The sequence below is a fragment of the Petromyzon marinus genome, chromosome 53 (assembly GCF_048934315.1).
Source record: "Petromyzon marinus isolate PM22_M1 ecotype Great Lakes invasive population chromosome 53, UKy_Petmar_22M1.pri1.0, whole genome shotgun sequence".
In the NCBI taxonomy this organism is placed as follows: domain Eukaryota; kingdom Metazoa; phylum Chordata; class Hyperoartia; order Petromyzontiformes; family Petromyzontidae; genus Petromyzon; species Petromyzon marinus.
The window spans coordinates 5,551,719-5,568,992 of NC_133719.1; the positions used below are offsets into that span (position 1 = coordinate 5,551,719).

At 46.2% G+C, this 17,274-nt stretch overlaps 1 protein-coding gene across 2 annotated transcripts; it reads right to left on the reverse strand.

Moving 5' to 3' along the window:
• Positions 1-1,382: 1,382 nt before the first annotated feature.
• LOC142905399 (uncharacterized) lies at positions 1,383-17,062 on the reverse strand. 2 transcript variants are annotated; one of them, XM_076051954.1, is made up of 11 exons: positions 16,903-17,062; positions 11,976-12,149; positions 9,685-9,826; positions 9,143-9,246; positions 8,426-8,579; positions 7,458-7,588; positions 6,494-6,698; positions 5,435-5,574; positions 4,673-4,877; positions 3,615-3,754; positions 1,383-2,849 (listed from the first exon to the last, which is right to left on the reverse strand). In XM_076051954.1, the coding sequence occupies exons 1-11, from the start codon at positions 16,910-16,912 to the stop codon at positions 2,470-2,472; spliced, it is 1,785 nt and encodes a 594-aa protein (XP_075908069.1). In that variant the 5' UTR covers positions 16,913-17,062; the 3' UTR covers positions 1,383-2,469. The 2 variants fall into 2 exon arrangements, with proteins under 2 accessions (XP_075908069.1, XP_075908068.1); XM_076051953.1 differs by lacking the exon at positions 16,903-17,062 and adding an exon at positions 14,346-14,686.
• Between the last annotated feature and the right edge of the window lie 212 nt (positions 17,063-17,274).

The following is a 17,274-nucleotide window of genomic DNA, read 5'->3' on the forward strand; positions in this document are numbered from 1 at the left end:
CCACGAACCGCCCCTCCGTACTCACAGAGACAACACGACGCGGTTTATACCCTACTGACGGTTTATTCCCCACGAATAAACGAACTAGACTGCGCGTGTCAGTACGGACCAGCAGGACAGGTCTAACCTATCTGTCTACTGCCTGATACTTAATCGACCTGTCTGTCCTCTATTTTTTCTCCGAATTTCGTCCCTTTGTCTTACCTCTCTCCCTCGTACTTACGGTCCGACCTCGCAGCGATGGAGGTCGCAGATAGATGATCCTGTAAACAGAATCTGGCTGTTCTCTGCCCCGTCTCACAGACGTGCGAGTAACAGTGAGGTGACGGCTCCTCGATCCTCCCTCCTGTTGATCTCCAGTAGAAAAAAAGTGGCCCTGTGCTTCCCCAAAGCGTCCATTTTTATGCTCCTTTCACAGCCCTCGCACCGCCCATCCGCGGTGCATCACGGTTGGGGCCGTTAATCCGCAGTGCATCATGGGTAGGGCCGTTAATTCGCGGTGCATCATGGGTAGGGCCGTTAATCTGCAGTGCATCAAGGGTAGAGACGCTAACCCGCGGTGCACCATAGGTAGAGACGCTTAACCCGCGCTGCCCCGCTCCCCACCTGTCTGCTGGTCCGCGTGTGTCCTGGGCATCTCCTCACTGTGGTTCTCAGTGAGTTCGCCGTGGTCATTTAATTCTAAGTTAAGCCACGGCGCCGCAGTGCCATTTGGCCTGGGGGGCGGGGCTGCCAATTCCCTGACCCTGAGAAACCGTGGAGCACCCCCACGAAGAGGCTTCTCGGGTAAAAACTCAGGGCAGTTGCCCCCCCCTCCCCATGAGGCCCTACTTGAGTGTGTGTGTGTTTAGGGGGGGGGGAGGGTGGCGGGGGAAGTGCTGTGACGGGAGGCAGGTGGCTTCTTGGTCGCAGCAGCACAGCGGCGGCCCCGGTTTTGACGGAGCGGCTTCGCTGTTGTGGCACCACACATCCCCACTGTAGATGGCGCTCCCCCACCACTCACCCACCCCCCACCAACCACGAATCACCCCCCCCACCACCTACCCACCACCCATGATGCATCCAGGACCCCTTGAGCTGTTTGGGGCCATACACTTTTTAGTTACTGAACCCTCATCACAATCCTGCGCTGTGAACACATAAAATAAATGTTTCTTAACAATGTTTTCCTTATGATCTGTCCTGACAATTCTGTCAATAAACACGTTTTCAGAAACGCGATGTAATAAACGGACCAATGGAACACTTTGTGGCACTGTTGACCAGAAATGTTGGCCCAATAAACTCCGCGACAAAGCGTTCATAACGGAATTGGTGCATTTTACAAGTTTGATGCGAATACGTTACATTTTAAGTAAAATAAACAAGCCGTAGGCCTGGTACACGTGTAGCGTGGTTACACCCACTTTTAATAGTTTTACAGATGCAGGTACTCGTACAGGCAACAACTATGTTTGCGAAGATAACATTAATCATGAAACATGTCTCACAGCATGAAAAACAAAACCGTAAAATGGTGTTTAGCAGTTCCAGCTGTGGTGACGACATGTCAACTACCTCGTCTGCTATGCAAAAAGGTCGTGGGTTTGATCCCAACCCTGATCTGTCGCTGCACACGAAGCTTTGGGTCTTCTCTGCCACAGTCATTCCATCCCTTCTCTATGCTTGTGAAACGTGGACCCCTCTAATAGAACATCTGCGCTGATTAGAAAGATTCAGGATGGCCTGCCTATGATCCATCATGGGCTTAACCAGGCTTCTTTTTGCTGGATAAAGGGGGATTAACGGTCATGGTACGGGTTAGAGAAGAGATGGACCGATGTAGTACAGGAAGTTTTGGAGCTGAGTGGACTTGTCAAGATCGGCCTCTGGAGGAGGCTCGTGAAGGACGCCACTGGGCAGTTGGATGCAGTCGCCTTCCAACAACAAGAGAGGGAAAAGGAGCGACGCTCACGACGAGTGGAGAGCCAGGCGGCTAAAACACAGAAAGATGGCACAGCAGGGGGCACAGGTGGTGCATCTGCCAGTCATCTCAGTCAACCCATTGTACCTGAGTCTATACCATGACCCACTTGTCAGTGAGCCTTCGACACTTCACGTGGACTCAAAATGCACCTGGCATACCACAGGCAGCGTGGTGACATCACCGTCACTTAGTGGCGAATGGCGGGTATTTGTACGCGCGTGCCCCGTGTATCTCTTTATGTGTGCGTGTGCATGCCTGCCCCGTGTGTACAATTGTGTTGACTGATTGCACCCCTTCCGACAATAAAGCCAGCATCAGGACTCACGGTAAGTCAGAATCAGAATATTTATTTACATTCGCAACAAACAGTACCTCAATAAAAAAATGTACATTATAATCTTAACTCTTGATACATTATGAAAAATATTTACAAATCACATCGACAAATGTGGCTGTATCCACATCCATTTCAGATGCGAAGAGGTCTCTGTAAAAAATTATATTCAACAGCAGAAGAATGTCCTAAGTCGCTTCCAGAGGCCTCTCTTCTTGTGGATCTTGGCGGCGATCGGCTCCTGTGCCCGCTCCTGCGCCGGCTCCTGCGCCCGCTCCTGTGTCCGCTCCTGCGACGGCTCCTGCGCCGGCTCCTGCGATGGCTCCTGTGTCCGCTCCTGCGATGGCTCCTGCGCCCGCTCCTGCGCCCGCTCCTGTGCCCGCTCCTGTCTCAAAGAGCTGCGCTGAATATGCTCCTGCTGCTGCTGATATTGCCACTGTGCATATTCTTTGAGATCCTGTTGCTCGAGGACTGCACGGCTGCTCTTGTACAGTAGGTGGCTTTGGAGAGTCCACCTGCTGGTTGGTGCGTACAGCTTCACAGCGGGCACTGTGGTAGACAGAGCAGAGAGGGAAGAAACCGACAGGGGTCAATATTGGAAACACAAGCGCCGAGCGTTGATTGCATCGATGTTCAAAATAGCTTTTGGTAAACGTTGGAATTTTCTTTGGTAAAGTTACCTAATTCCTACACAACCCTGCTCAATGGATCCACCATGAAGCACTTTGATTGAGTGATTGATGCTGCGGCGCTCATTGATTCATGCAAGCCATCCTGTCATTCATTGGCTTCCTCATCACTAATGCATAGTTATTACCATGGCCATAGTTGTCATAAATGTTACATCTGGATACATCTGCTAATGTCAAGGACTCAATTTACTTGGTTGACTGTTTCCTGAGCTCGACCATACACACTCATCATATTAGAGGACAAACTACCTTCATCCTTCTTTGCACACTCTGTTGCACTATCTTATGATCTTGTGCTTAAGTGTTGTAAGATAAGTAATAAGAAATATACAGCCCTTTGTCAATCCATTACTTATTGAAAAATACCTCCCCCATGCCACGAAAGTCATGGGAAGGGTTATACTCTTCGTCACTGTGCTTTTCACTGCAGGTGGGTGCACAACGCAACCCAGGATCTGTCCTAAATATCACTCACCACTCATGTTAGCTGTGGCTCAATTCACAGTGCAGCACAGAAACAACTTTGCAACTGTTTCCATCATATTGTTTCAAACGATTAATTAATTCAGTCTGGCTGCCCCCTCCCCCCCCCCCCGAGTTGGCAATGCCGACTGCTACTTACTCTCTATCAGCGAGTCGTGAAACTCCCTGGGATGTGGGCACGTGCATGCCCTGATGGCGGGGTCATTATCACGAGCAGCGGCGGTGACATTGGTGGTGGTGGTGGCGGCGCTCACGGCAGTCGTGGTGGCATCTTCCTTGCTGTGAACACAAGAAACAACAAGCGGCAAGAATGTCAAAAGGCTGAACTCTGCAATAGAATGCAGAATAAGGGGCAAGTAGCTAGTCGTAATCAACTATTAGTTTATCATAGTTGATTATAGTGGAATAAATAATGTTTACCATAAATTATGTTTACCATGTGAGAAAGGCTATCGCAATTCTAACAACAAAGAAGCATAGCTACAACCACTCAATAACCTCCACTATCCACAACAACCATGCCACAACCGTACACAACTGTTATTCATATGTAGCTGGAGGTCTTCCCAAGCTGTAATCATGACGCAAGTGGACCTCTGTTCCTCAAAACACTTTGCAGCAGCCCTTTAACCATTGTTTATCCCTGCGTTGTGTTCATCACTCATTACTTCACCTACACTGCGGCCTGACTCTCCAGGGTATCTGGCAATGTCATGGCTCACCAACCACCCCCTTTTGATCAAGGGTTTAAGGTGTTATTGTGCCCATCATGTCAGATCTTCACCAATTTCTCTCTCCTCTGAGAAAACCCAGACCATTATCACTCGCTCGAAGGGCTAGGGATGAAAACTCAATAGGAGGGTTGGTCTGATTCCGGCATGACGTCTCAAATTCGCCTCTGTGTCTGCTGAGGTGAGCACAGCCTTGCTTTCAAAAGATACGTCAATCCCAGCTCACTCTCAGCACCATTATGTCCCTGTCACTGCTGCTGGAACGGCTGTCCGAGTTCTCCCAGCTCACGGCATCCCACGGTGGATCAATGGCCAACTCGTCCGTTTGGACAGCGGCGTCGACCTGCCCCTTGATTGTGCCGTGCTAGCATCCCGCTCCGCTAGCCGTGTGTCTGCTGATTGTGCGTTTGTTCAGCTGCAGTGGCAAAGCATCTGCAGATTTTTCACTGTGCTTGCTTTTACTCACTGCGAGAGGACTTCCTTCTTCCGGGACTGCACCGTGACCGCCTCCTTTTCCATCTTCTGTCCCTGAGTTGACCCCACCATGGACTCTGGAATGTCAATTTCCACAGTCCGCTCGTAGCCAACGCGCATGAATTCAAGCTGAATTGTTTTTTTCTGCTTTAGCTGATGCGGCTGCTGCTGCTCCTGCAAGTCTTTCCCAGGGGACACTGTGGGAGACAGAGCAGAGAGAGATTAAACGGACAGTGGTCAGTATTGGAAACACAAGCACAGAGCGATGATTACATCGATGTTCAAAATACCTTTTGGCAAACGTTGAAATTTTCTTTGGTAAGGTCACCTAATTCCTGCCCCCAACCCTGCTCAAAAGATCCACGACGAAGCACTTTGATTGATTGATGCTGTGACGATCATTGATTCATGCCAGCCATCCTGTTGTTCATTGGCTTCCTCATCAATAATGGATAGTTATTACCACAGCCATAGTCATAAATTTAATATCTTGATACCTCTGCTAATGTCAAGGACTCAATTTACTAGGTTGACCGTTTTCTGAGCTCTACCATACACACACACTATATTAGAGGACAAACTACGTATCTTCCTCCTTCTTTCCACACTCTGCTTGACTATCTTTTGATCTTGTGTTTAAGTGTTGTAAGATCATAAATAATAACAAATATATATAAAATTGTTTCAGACGATTAATTAATTCATTCTGGCTGCCCCCTTTTCCCCTCAGTTGGCAAAGCCGTCTGCTTCTTACTCTTTATCAGCGAGTCGTGGAACTTCCTGGGCTGTTGGCACGTGCATGCTCTGATGGCGGGGTCATTATCCCGAGCAGCGGCGGTGACATTGGTGGTGGTGGTGGCGGTGCTCACGGCAGTCGTGGTGGTATCTTCCTTGCTGTGAACACAAGAAACAACAAGCGGCAAGAATGTCAAAAGGCTGAACTCTGCATTAGAATGCAGAATAAGGGGCAAGTAGCTAGTCGTAATCAACTATTAGTTTATCATAGTTGATTATAGTGGAATAAATTATATTCACCATAAATTATGTTTACCATGTGAGAAAGGCTATCGCAATTCTTACAACAAAGAACCATAGCCACAACCACTCAATAACCTTCACTATCCACAACAACCATGCCACAACCGTACACAACTGTTATTCATATGTAGCTGAATGTCTTCCCAAGCTGTAATCACGATGCAAGTGGACTGCTATTCCTCAAAACACTTTGCAGCAGCCCTTTAACGATTGCTTATCCCTGCGTTGTGTTCATCACTCGTTACTTAACCTGCACTGCGGCCTGACTCCAGGGTTTCTGGCAATGTCATGGCTCACCAACCACCCCCGTTTGATTAAGGGTTTAAGGCGTTATTGTGCCCATCATGCCAGATCTTCACCAATTTCTCTCTCCTCTGAGAAAACCCAGACCATTATCACTCGCTAGACAGGCTAGGGATGAAAACTCAATGAGAGGGTTGGTCTGATTCCGGGATGACATCTCGAATTCGCCTCTGTGTCTGCTGAGGTGAGCACAGCCTAGCTTTCAAAAGAGATACGTCAATCCCAGCTCACTCTCAGCACCATTCATGTCCCTGTCACTGCTGCTGGAACGGCTGTCTGAGTTGTCCCAGCTCACGGCATCCCACGGTGGATCACCGGCCAGCTCGTCCGTTTGGACAGCGGCGTCGACCTGCCCCTTGATTGTGCCGTGCTAGCATCCCGCTCCGCTAGCCGTGTGTCTGCTGATTGTGCGTTTGTTCAGCTGCAGTGGCAAAGCATCTGCAGATTTTTCACTGTGCTTGCTTTTACTCACTGCGAGAGGACTTCCTTCTTCCGGGACTGCACCGTGACCGCCTCCTTTTCCACCTTCTGTCCCTGAGTCGACCCCACCATGGACTCTGGAATGTCAATTTCCACAGTCCGCTCGTAGCCAACGCGCATGAATTCAAGCTGAATTGTTTTTTTCTGCTTGAGCTGATGCGGCTGCTGCTGCTCCTGCAAGTCTTTCCCAGGGGACACTGTGGGAGACAGAGCAGAGAGAGATTAAACGGACAGTGGTCAGTATTGGAAACAAGCACAGAGCGATGAATGCATCGATGTTCAAAATACCTTTTGGCAAACGTTGAAATTTTCTTTGGTAAGGTCACCTAATTCCTGCCCCCAACCCTGCTCAATAGATCCACGACGAAGCACTTTGATTGATAGATGTTGCGGCGCTCATTGATTTTTGCCAGCAATCCTGTCGTTCATTGGCTTCCTCATCAATAATGGATAGTTATTACCATGGCCATAGTTATCATAAATTTAATATCTTGATCTATCTGCTAATGTCAAGGACTCAATTTACTAGGTTGACCCTTTCCTGAACTCTACCATGCACACACATTATATTAGAGGACAAACTATCTTCCTCTTTCTTTCCACACTCTGTTTGACTATCTTATGATCTTGTGTTTAAGTCTGTTGTAAGATCATAAATAATTAGAAATATATAGCCCTTTGTCAATCCATTACCAACACCTCCCCCATGCCACGAAAGTCATGGGAAGTATTTTACCATTCGTCACTGTGCTCGTCACTGCAGGTGGGTGCAAAATACAACCTGGAATCTGTTCTAAATATAACTCACCACTCATGTTAGCCGCAGCTCATAATTCGCAGTGCAGCACAGAAACAACTTTGAAACTGTTTCAGTCAAATCATTGTTTCAAACGTTTAATCAATTAATTCTGGCTGCCCCATCCTCCCCCGAGTTGGCAATGCCGTTTGCTACTTACTCTTCATCAGCGAGTTATGGGACTCCCTGGCCTGTGGGGATGTGCTTGCTCTGGTGGTGAGGCCATTATCCGGAGCAGCAGCAGTGACATTGGTGGTGGTGCTCACGGCTGTCATGGTAGCATGTTCCTTGCTGTGAACACAAGAAACAATAAGCGGCAAGAATGTCAAAAGGCTGAACTCCACAATAGAATACAGAATAAGGGCAAAGTAGCTAGTTGTAATCAACTATCAGTTTATCATAGTTTAATAGAGTGTAATAAATTATGTTCACCATAAATTACGTTTACTATGTGAGAAAGGCTATCGCAATTCTTACAGTAAAGAACCATAGCTAGCCACAACCACTCAATAACCTACACTATCCACAACAACCATGACACAACCGTACACAACTGCTATTCATATGGAGCTGGAGGTTTTCCCAAGTTATAATCACTATGCAAGCTAACCTATTCCTCAAAACACTTTGTAGCAGCCCTTTGACGATTTTTTATCCCTACGTTGTGTTCATCACTCGTTACTTCACCTACAATGCGGCCTGACTCTCCAGGGTTTCTGGCAATGTCATGGCTCACCAACCACCCCCTTTTGATCAAGGGTTTAAGGTGTTATTGTGCCCATCATGTCAGATCTTCACCAATTTCTCTCTCCTCTGAGAAAACCAACCATTATCGCTCGCTAGATGGGCTAGGGATGAAAACTCAATGGGAGGGTTGGTCTGATTCTGGCATGACGTCTCGAATTTTCCTCTGTGTCTGCTGGAACGGCTGTCCGAGTTGTCCCAGCTCACGGCATCCCACAGTGGATCAACGGCCAGCTCGTCCGTTTGGACAGCGGCGTCGACCTGCCCCTTGATTGTGCCGTGCTAGAATCCCTCTCCGCTAGCCGTGTGTCTGCTGATTGTGCGTTTGTGCAGCTGCAGTGGCAACGCATCTGCAGACTGTTTACTGTGCTTGCTTTTACTCACTTTTTCTGCTTTTGCTGATGTGGCTGCTGCTCCTCCTGTAAGTCTTTTTTAAACTGTTCCTTTTTATTATGGTCTGCACAAGTGTTCCCGTGAAGTACCACTTTGCTGTGAGCAGACGGTCCAGTGGTCTGCATGGACAGTTTCCGTGGGGACACTGTGGGGGAAAGAGTGGAGAGATATTAAACGGACAGTGGTCAGTATTGGAAACACAAGCACAGAGCAATGATTGCATCGATGTTCAAAATACCTTTTGGTAAAAGTTGGAATTTTCTTTGGGAAGGTCACCTAATTCCTGCCCCCAACCCTGCTCAATGGATCCACCACGAAGCACTTTGATTGATTGATGTTGCGGCGCTCATTTATTCATGCCAGCAATCCTCTGTCATTCATTCGTTTCCTCATTATTAATGTATAGGTACTACCACGGCCATAGTTCTCATAAATTTCACATCTTGATACTTGTGCTCATATCAAGGACTCAATTCACAAGGTTGACCGTTACCTGAGCTCTACCATCCACACTCATCATATTACAAGACAAACTATGTATCTTCCTCCTTCTTTCCGCACTATGATTGACTATATTTTGATATTGTGTTTAAGTGAGGTAAGATAATAAATAATAATAAGAAATATATTAAATTGTTTCCAACGTTTAATGAATACATTTTGGCTACCCCCTCCTCCCCCGAGTGGGCAATGCTGTCTGCTACTTACCCTTCCCCAGCGGGTAGTGGGACGCCCTGCACCGCGAGCACGTTGTTGCCCTGGTCGCATGGCCAGCATCCGGAGCAGCAACAGCAGCAGTGGTATTGGTGGTGCTGTGAACACACGACAAAAAAAAGTGGCAAGAATGTCAAAAGGCTGAACTTTGCAATAGAATGGAGAAAACGGGCAAGTAGCTAGTCACAATCAACTAGCCAAGCAGCCACGAGGACTTGTCTACCCAATGAACCTAACCAATTTCCTAAATCGACAGGAGGTATGAGACCTCCCAATACCCTACCTTTAATCCAAACCACACATTTGGCACTTGGCTATGCCCGCTTTTCAGGAAATGCCCACCTTTCAGTTTTGGTGTTCATGGTGCAAGGGAGGATTATCTTGCGTGGAAAATCAACAGAAAAGGATTTTATATCTATGCCAAATAATATTTAAAAACCTCCACTAGTGCTACGATAATTTCAAATTCAAATATACTAAACAGGTGAGCATGGGAATGAAATGCATAAGTTAGTGATTATATGCATCGAACGTACCATTGCCCCAGCAGTGGGATGAAGTTCCTGTACACAGTGACGCGTATAGCAGTACCAGTCTTTATCGCGTTCACCATGGATGAGATGTGTAAGAGTCTGAAGCCAAGCAATTTTGCCTTCCCCACCTTGAACAGCACATCTCCTGTGGAGTGAAACAGACACAACGTTCATCTGCTAATTAGCTCATGTTTGTGCATGTGCTTGTATGTACGTCTTTGTATGGACATGTGTGTGCGAGGGGCTGCACTTGTTCTACCAAGCACCACGGTGGAAACACTGAAATAAGCTCATGCTGGAGGCCCCAGAGGACAAGTGTTTATGACGCCTACTGGCCAAACTTCATTTGGCAGAGATGGAATGAACCCCACCCCCCCCCCCCCCCCCATCTTGGGGTTCCTCCAGGAACAGGTTATTGCTGCGATTGGCCACGTGGAATGTTCAAATTATCATTGCAGAGGTGAGGCTGCAACTCCTTTGGCAGGATATGGACGGGTACCACCTGGACCTCTGTGGAATACACGAGGTCCAGTATATCGGTTCTGGCTCCAGTTATCATGAGTGAACTGTTTTCCACTCGGGGCAGTAAACTGCCAAACCACAAGGAGTGGCACTTTCTTTGAACAAAATAATGAAGGCGGTGGGGGAGTGTGGCGGTGAGGTATGGGAAGCTCTTAAGTTCCAGGCTGTCGTGGGTAATTGCTGTTCACTCAGAGGAGTTGGAGACACTGCTGCTATATCTGGAGTGTGCCACTAAGAGGTGACGTCTTACCATCAGCCTCACCGAAACTAAGCATCTGCCTGGGTATTTTGTGCCATCAAACAATTCAGCCCATCAACTTCCCACTGGTGATGGAGTAGTTGTGGAGAGAGTGGAGAGTTTTCCATACCTGGGAAGTATGCTTATGACTAGCTCTGGTTTGACAGGTGAGGTCTCACTCCGAATCAGTTAGGCGGCATTATCTTTTAATTGCCTGCATACTGTTGTGTGGAAGTGTCCTGGTCTATCGCTCTACACAAAGCTTGACGGCTAGTCATGCCCTCCCTTATCTATGCTTGTGAAACGTGGATCCCTCTAATGGAACATCTATGCCAGGTAGAAAATTCAGGCTGGCCTGCCTATGATCCATCCTGCGTTTAACCAAGCTGTATTGCGTGAGGAGCTTACAAATTCTATCAGTGAGCTCCTCTGGAAGGTAAGGCTGCGTTAGCTGGGTCATGTAGCTGACATGCCCAGCCACTGTATGCCTAAGCATCTTCTGTTTGGCCAGATAAGAGGGGGCTAAACGGGCACAACACGGGCTGGAAAATAGATGGGCTGATGTGGAGCTGAGTGGATTCGCCAAAGACTGGTACCAGCGGTGTCAAGATCGTCCTCTTTGGAGGAAGCTCATGAAGGACGCTACCCAGGCAGTTGGAGGCAGTCGCCCTCCAACAACAACGGAGGGCAGAGGAGCGACGCTCACAATGACTAGCAGAGTGCCAGGCAGCTAAAATGCGGTAAGTTGGCACAGGAGGGAGGTCAGCTGGTGCATCTGCCAGGTATCTCAGTCAAACCATGGCACCTGGTTGTGTCAGGTGACCTCCAGTCAGCGAACCTTCGACACTTTACATGGCCTCAAAGTGCATCTGGCCTGGCACAGGCGCCGTGGTGATGTCACTGCCACTTAGTGGTGAATACCGGGTGATGTTGTGTGGACACAACAACGACCTTGAAATATATATAGCCTCACACAAGTGTCGTGGTGAATGGAAATTGCCACGTGTTTGGAGCAGTGGTGCAGGGATTTACGCACTGCACCATAAATCCAGTGACATCAACTGTAATGAATGATATCTAAATGGTGTCCTGGGCCTTTCCGAGATCAATTCCATCTTAAATGAGCACCTGGTGCATTGTGTAAACATCAGCATTGGGAATACAAATGTGGCTGGGTGAGGTGCTCACCACGCCAATGTACAACTCTTCATAGGTGCCCACTATTAGAACTTGCCCCATCAGTCTCTGTGCTCGAATTTCATCAGAATAATTTTAACACCAAATTTCACGTGATGTTACCAAACATGTCATCATTGTTGACCGAGCTGAGACCAAACCTGTTTTAGTCACAGGCAGCTGAAACCCAGATCTGAATTCAGGATCTCAAAGGCTCTCAGTTCAGTGTTCTGACCTCTGAACCACTTGGCCACGTCTGATGTACTGTTGTTTTAAAAAAACATCAAAAACATAATGGGCATCCCTACACCTCATATCGCAGTACTTGCTTGGCCCGTGCATGTGTGCAGTGTCTTACCTGGCTGCAGTATTCCGTTTCGTTGAGCATAACTTCCAGGAGTAAGTGAAACCAGTTGTATATATTCTCCGCGCTGTACGAAATGCAGCCCCCAGCCGATATATTGCTCCATAATTACATATGTCTTAACAATGTGCACATTCTTTGGTTCCAGTTCCGTGCTAAGCGGGAATCCTGCAGCCATAGAGAAGGGAAGGATAGGGTTAGTTAGAAAAAAGTGGTGAGTAGCATAAATACAGCAGTTTTTTTTGCGACATAGTTTTTAGGTGGTTATTTTTCAAAATAACATCTCTGAGAATGAGAAATGTTGGGCCAAACTGAGTTCCTGCTAAAATGAGAATTGGGGCAGTGATCATCTCCCGTTTACAGCCCTGAGCCAAAGGAGGCTATTACACATTCTTATGACGAGATGGTTTATATTTTCTCCATTAATAAAAACAATAGAAGCCCTCTTAACGACGGTAATTGGTTCTATGAAACCGGTTGTTAAGTGATTTGGTCGTGAAGCGAGTATAGGAAATAAAGTACACCAAGAATTCAAAAGATATGTTTCCACTTCAAAGGCAGCCAACACCAAATGTAAACAATTCCCAATGCTCATGAATAGACATCACTGATTGGCCGAGGCCTGGTCAGATCACTTTGAAGCTTGCCGATTGGCCGAAATGAGCAGTTGCGTGCTCGTCGTACGCCCATCGTTGACATAGGAATGGTCGGTAAGCGAACACATTGGGCTCTATGGAGGCCCTACACTACTATACACTCCGCCACTATACACTACACTATACAATACACAATGGGCTCTATTGAGGTCCGTCGTTAGTTGTCAACCGGGGTGGTCGTTAAGTGGGGTTCTACTGTATGTGTATGTTTCTCCAATTAAATATTTTCCTAATTTCACTGTGAATAATTCTGGGAAAAGTGTCAGCTTGTCTGATTTCCCTCCGAATATGCACATTGATATTTCTGAGTAGAATGCCTTTTCATAGTCTAAAAACGTCAGGTTCATGGGTAATTGAAATTAATTGGTATTTTCCAGAATGTGATTACTGATATGCATAGGGTCGGGCACCCATATGCAACTAATTACAACAATTTGGTGGGCTTTGGCAGGACCTGTCACCATAAGAAATTACGGAAGGTCGAAAATATTAGTGGTGTAGCAGCCAAGGAATGGAAGGAATCCAAGAGTACATCGTATTATGTAACCCTACTATCCGTGAATTTTGCGGATAAGAGTCACGCGAAACATACATCATATTATCCAGATACACAAACATGGACACATGCGAAAATACGTAAAGACACAAAAACAGACAGAACATACCCACTGAAACATGCATAATAAACACACAACGACATGGATACACGGAGAAATATAGAGACACACAGAAACATGGAGACATTCAGAGACACACACAAGCACACCAATACAGAGATCGAGAGACACAAACAGACACCGAGATGCAGGTACTGGACTTAGAGACACACATAGAGATAAGTAGAGAAAGGTAAAGTACAAAGACAGAGATGGCGAGAGACATATAGACAGAAGCACTGAGACACCTAAGAGATATATGGTTGAGCAACATGCAGGTACTAGACTTAGAAACACACGTAGAAATAAGGAGAGGAAGGTAAAGTACAAAGACAGAGATGTAGAGAGACACATATAGACGGAAGCACTGAGACACACGAGAGATATATGGTTGAGCAACATTGAGTGTGTGCAGACACTCTGTTATGTTGTAGGTAACGCAACATTATCAGTGGTTTTCATGGCCAGACACATGTGCACACACAAACACACGCGCGCCGGTATGTGTGTAGGCCCTGAGAAACCCCTTAATAAACCCCTCGACACGCAACAGGCTCCCGTTTTGTCAACCAGGAATAACGTGGACTAGCAGCGTGCGTGATTACGATATTGCGTGTCGTCACCGTGAAGTGAGATCACGTGTGAGGGGGCGGGGCTTAATTATGTGACGTCACATACCCGCAGGCCACGCCCATTATCTAGGATTATCTGCGGATTATTCTATACATTTTTGTGGAATGGAACCTTATTATCCGTGAATTTTGAGGAAAAGAGGAGTCATGTGAAAAAAAACATTATCCGCGAATAAACATCGACACACAAACATGGAGACACAAATCATCCACATACATAAAGACACAAAAATAAGCATAACACACCCAGAGACATGCATACACACACAAAGACACGGATACACAGATAAATACAGACATGGAGACACTCAGAGACAAACACATGCACACAAATACACTGAGAGAGAGACACAGACGTCGAAATGCATGTACTGTACTTAGAGAAACACATGAAGATGAGGATAGAAAGTTAGAGAGTACTTAGGTAGGCCCGGAGAAGCCTCATTATTAATCCTTGCTTCATGTTTAAAACTCTTGATCCGCCCTCGACAAGCAACAGGCTTCCGTTTTGTCAACCAGCAATAACGTGGACGAGCAGCGCGCGCGTGATGATTGCTTGCCGTCACCGTTGAGCTTGATCACGTGTGGGGGGCGGGTGCTAAATTTATGACGTCTCACATCCGCAGGCCACGCCCACTCCACGCTGGCCCCGCCCCCTACATCCTGCCCGCTCACTGCTCTATTAAGTTTTGATTTAAAGCTTTCGCGACTGCAGGAATTAATATTCTTGGTTCTTTCGGTAAAGTCACGTAGAAGGGAAACAATAAAATAAAAAAATATTTTATATTATTTCACAATAAAACAAAAATATATTTGTATTAGTTCATTGTTTTCCATCTACGTGACTTTACCGAAAGAACCAAGAATATGCTCCATTAAGCTTTGGTTTAACACGTAGGCTTTCGCGGCCAATATCTGTAATATAGGTTTTTTGGGTTAGACCTTGTAAATATGAATGTGGCGTTAAAGTCGCAACTATGTGCATGCATAATGTACGCTGATTACCATATGAATAACCCAACCGGCAACGGATAGCCATTATAATTCATGTTTTCATCTCCCCCTCCTTTGCACATCACAAGATATCATCACATCTATCCGTCTATTTAAATAACAAAATAGAATTTCTCCACAGATCTGGCTGTCGCCTGACGAAGCTAGTTGTAATGACTGGCGAAACGTCGTACTCGGATTGTAAATGTTCTGTATTTGCTCTCCAACACACCGGTGTGCTGTACCAGTAACGAATTGGCCACATTCTGTTTACGTTGCAACCCTTACTAATTTGCTGTGTCGGGTGGTTGCGGGTTTAATATTTACGCGATCTAACCCAAAAAAACCTCTTAAGCCTTGTCTTCACAATCACTGAACGCGGGTCCACAATGCAAAGCAGTTGGCAACAAAACGGTACGATCTAACTTGCAATATACTGTATGTGTAAATGTCACGGTTGTTAAAATGAGCACGGTTGTAAGAGCTTTGCCTGTCAGTCACAATTTAAAACATTTCGCTCTCTTCATAGATGTTCTAAATGAGTCAAACTTAGGAAGACGATATCCGTTGAATTGTTTAGTGCTGCAAGATTAACGTCCCAAGCGGCTGTTCGGTGTGCAGAATAATGGTGTGATGTATAGATGTCTTTAAAATAGTTTTTTGTTGTTTTGCAAATACACGCTTTCGTTCGCTTTAGATAGTTTCTGATACTTTACATAAAGGGGAGTGTCTGGACTGAAAAGAGGCCACTGACTTCGGCTAAACGGGACATTTCACGAGTGGATCACAATTTACATCGTCCACTGTGTACTCTCTGCCTTCCCCGTCGTCTCCTGCCTCTAGTCACGACTCCTCGCTACTCTCCCAATCTTACTGGCCGTCTATCTTAGTCCTCTATATAGCCTCCCATATCACCCCTTCTCTCATCATCATCATCACGGTGGCTAGGAGATGTTAACTACCTCGCCTGGTGTGCAGGAGGTCGTGGGTTCGATCCCGACCCTGACGCCTGCTGCTGTATATTAGGGGGGCCCCCTCCTGTCAATCTCCCCATCCTCCCACGTCGTCACCCCTCCCCCCACTGTAGATTACGGCCCCCCCACCGTAAATCGCCCCCCCCACTGTAGATGACGGCCCCCCACCACTCAATAGGGGAGCTCCCTCCCCCTCCTGTCAATCTCCCCATCCTCCCACGAGGTCACCCCCCCCCCCCGCAATGGACAGTGCCGAACCGGGGGGAGGGACGGAACGATAGAGCTCAGTCGGCCCTAGCTGGTAAAATAAAATAAATACTAGTTTAGTTAATCTGTTCCTCATTATCATCTCTTCTAACTCTTAATCCCCTCCTCATCTCCCTTTCTCTTCCTCCTATCTCTCTCTATTCGTTCAACATATTTCTGTCATCTATTATATATTCTTTATACCCTCTTTCGTTTCCCATTACTACTCTACTAACACTACCCCAATCCTCATAACTGTCCACAGACAGAATTACAATGATCCATACTCTTTGGTTCTTTCGGTAAAGTCACCTGATGAAGGAAGCTTGCGTTGCCTCCGAAACGTCGTGATTTAATTTAGTTTTCATTTTTGTTTTATTTTATTTAATGTATTTAATTTTTACCTACGTGACTTTGCCGAAAGAACCAAAGAGTATGGATCCTTGCAGTCACGAAAACTTCAAATCTAGAATTACAATGAGTTTAAAAAACCGCGCCAAATCGCTCACGCAGTTGAATACTGTACACGTGCAGCCGTGAATAGTTTGTAAATGAGGCCAACCCCACAGAGAAATGCTAACATTACATATTCCTGGGCATTCTCTCTGCCTCAAGGACTCTAAAAACAACCTGTAAATAGCGTTTATCCTGAGCTATCTCTCCCTGCTCAAAATCTGATAAACTAAAATCTGATCACAACACACATGAACCTGTACTGTACCTTTACAATAAATCTCATCAGAAATCACTTAACCAAGACTCACCTATATTCATATTCTTAGCTCTTTCTGTAAAGTCACGTTGAAGGGAAACAATAAAATAATATAATATATAAAACAATAAAAATTCTCACGACGTTTCGACCATAATACAAACGGGCATTATCAGGTGTGAAAACCAACGGCAAGAAAAATTTGAAAGAAGTGGCGGTTTGCATAAATTATTTATTTACAAACGGTGTTTTTATTTATTTATTAAAAAACGTTTGCGCCACGGGCAGCGATTTGACAATTTGTTTAGAAGGACGAGTCCATCTATGTTCTGAAAAGAGGAGGGGGGAGACGAAAAATTAATGTGTGCTGTCTGAAAGCCACCGTAAGCGTAAACAATCAATTAAGACCTGAAATGGTTGATCA

Coding starts and splice junctions, on each gene's coding strand:
- LOC142905399 (XM_076051953.1), bottom strand. CDS start 14,388: ATGAAGCAAGGATTAATAATGAGGCTTCTCCGGGCCTACCTAA. Junction 5,575..6,493: donor AAGAAGGAAGTCCTCTCGCA/GTGAGTAAAAGC, acceptor TTGTGTTCACAG/CAAGGAAGATACCACCACGA. Junction 3,755..4,672: donor AAGAAGGAAGTCCTCTCGCA/GTGAGTAAAAGC, acceptor TTGTGTTCACAG/CAAGGAAGATGCCACCACGA.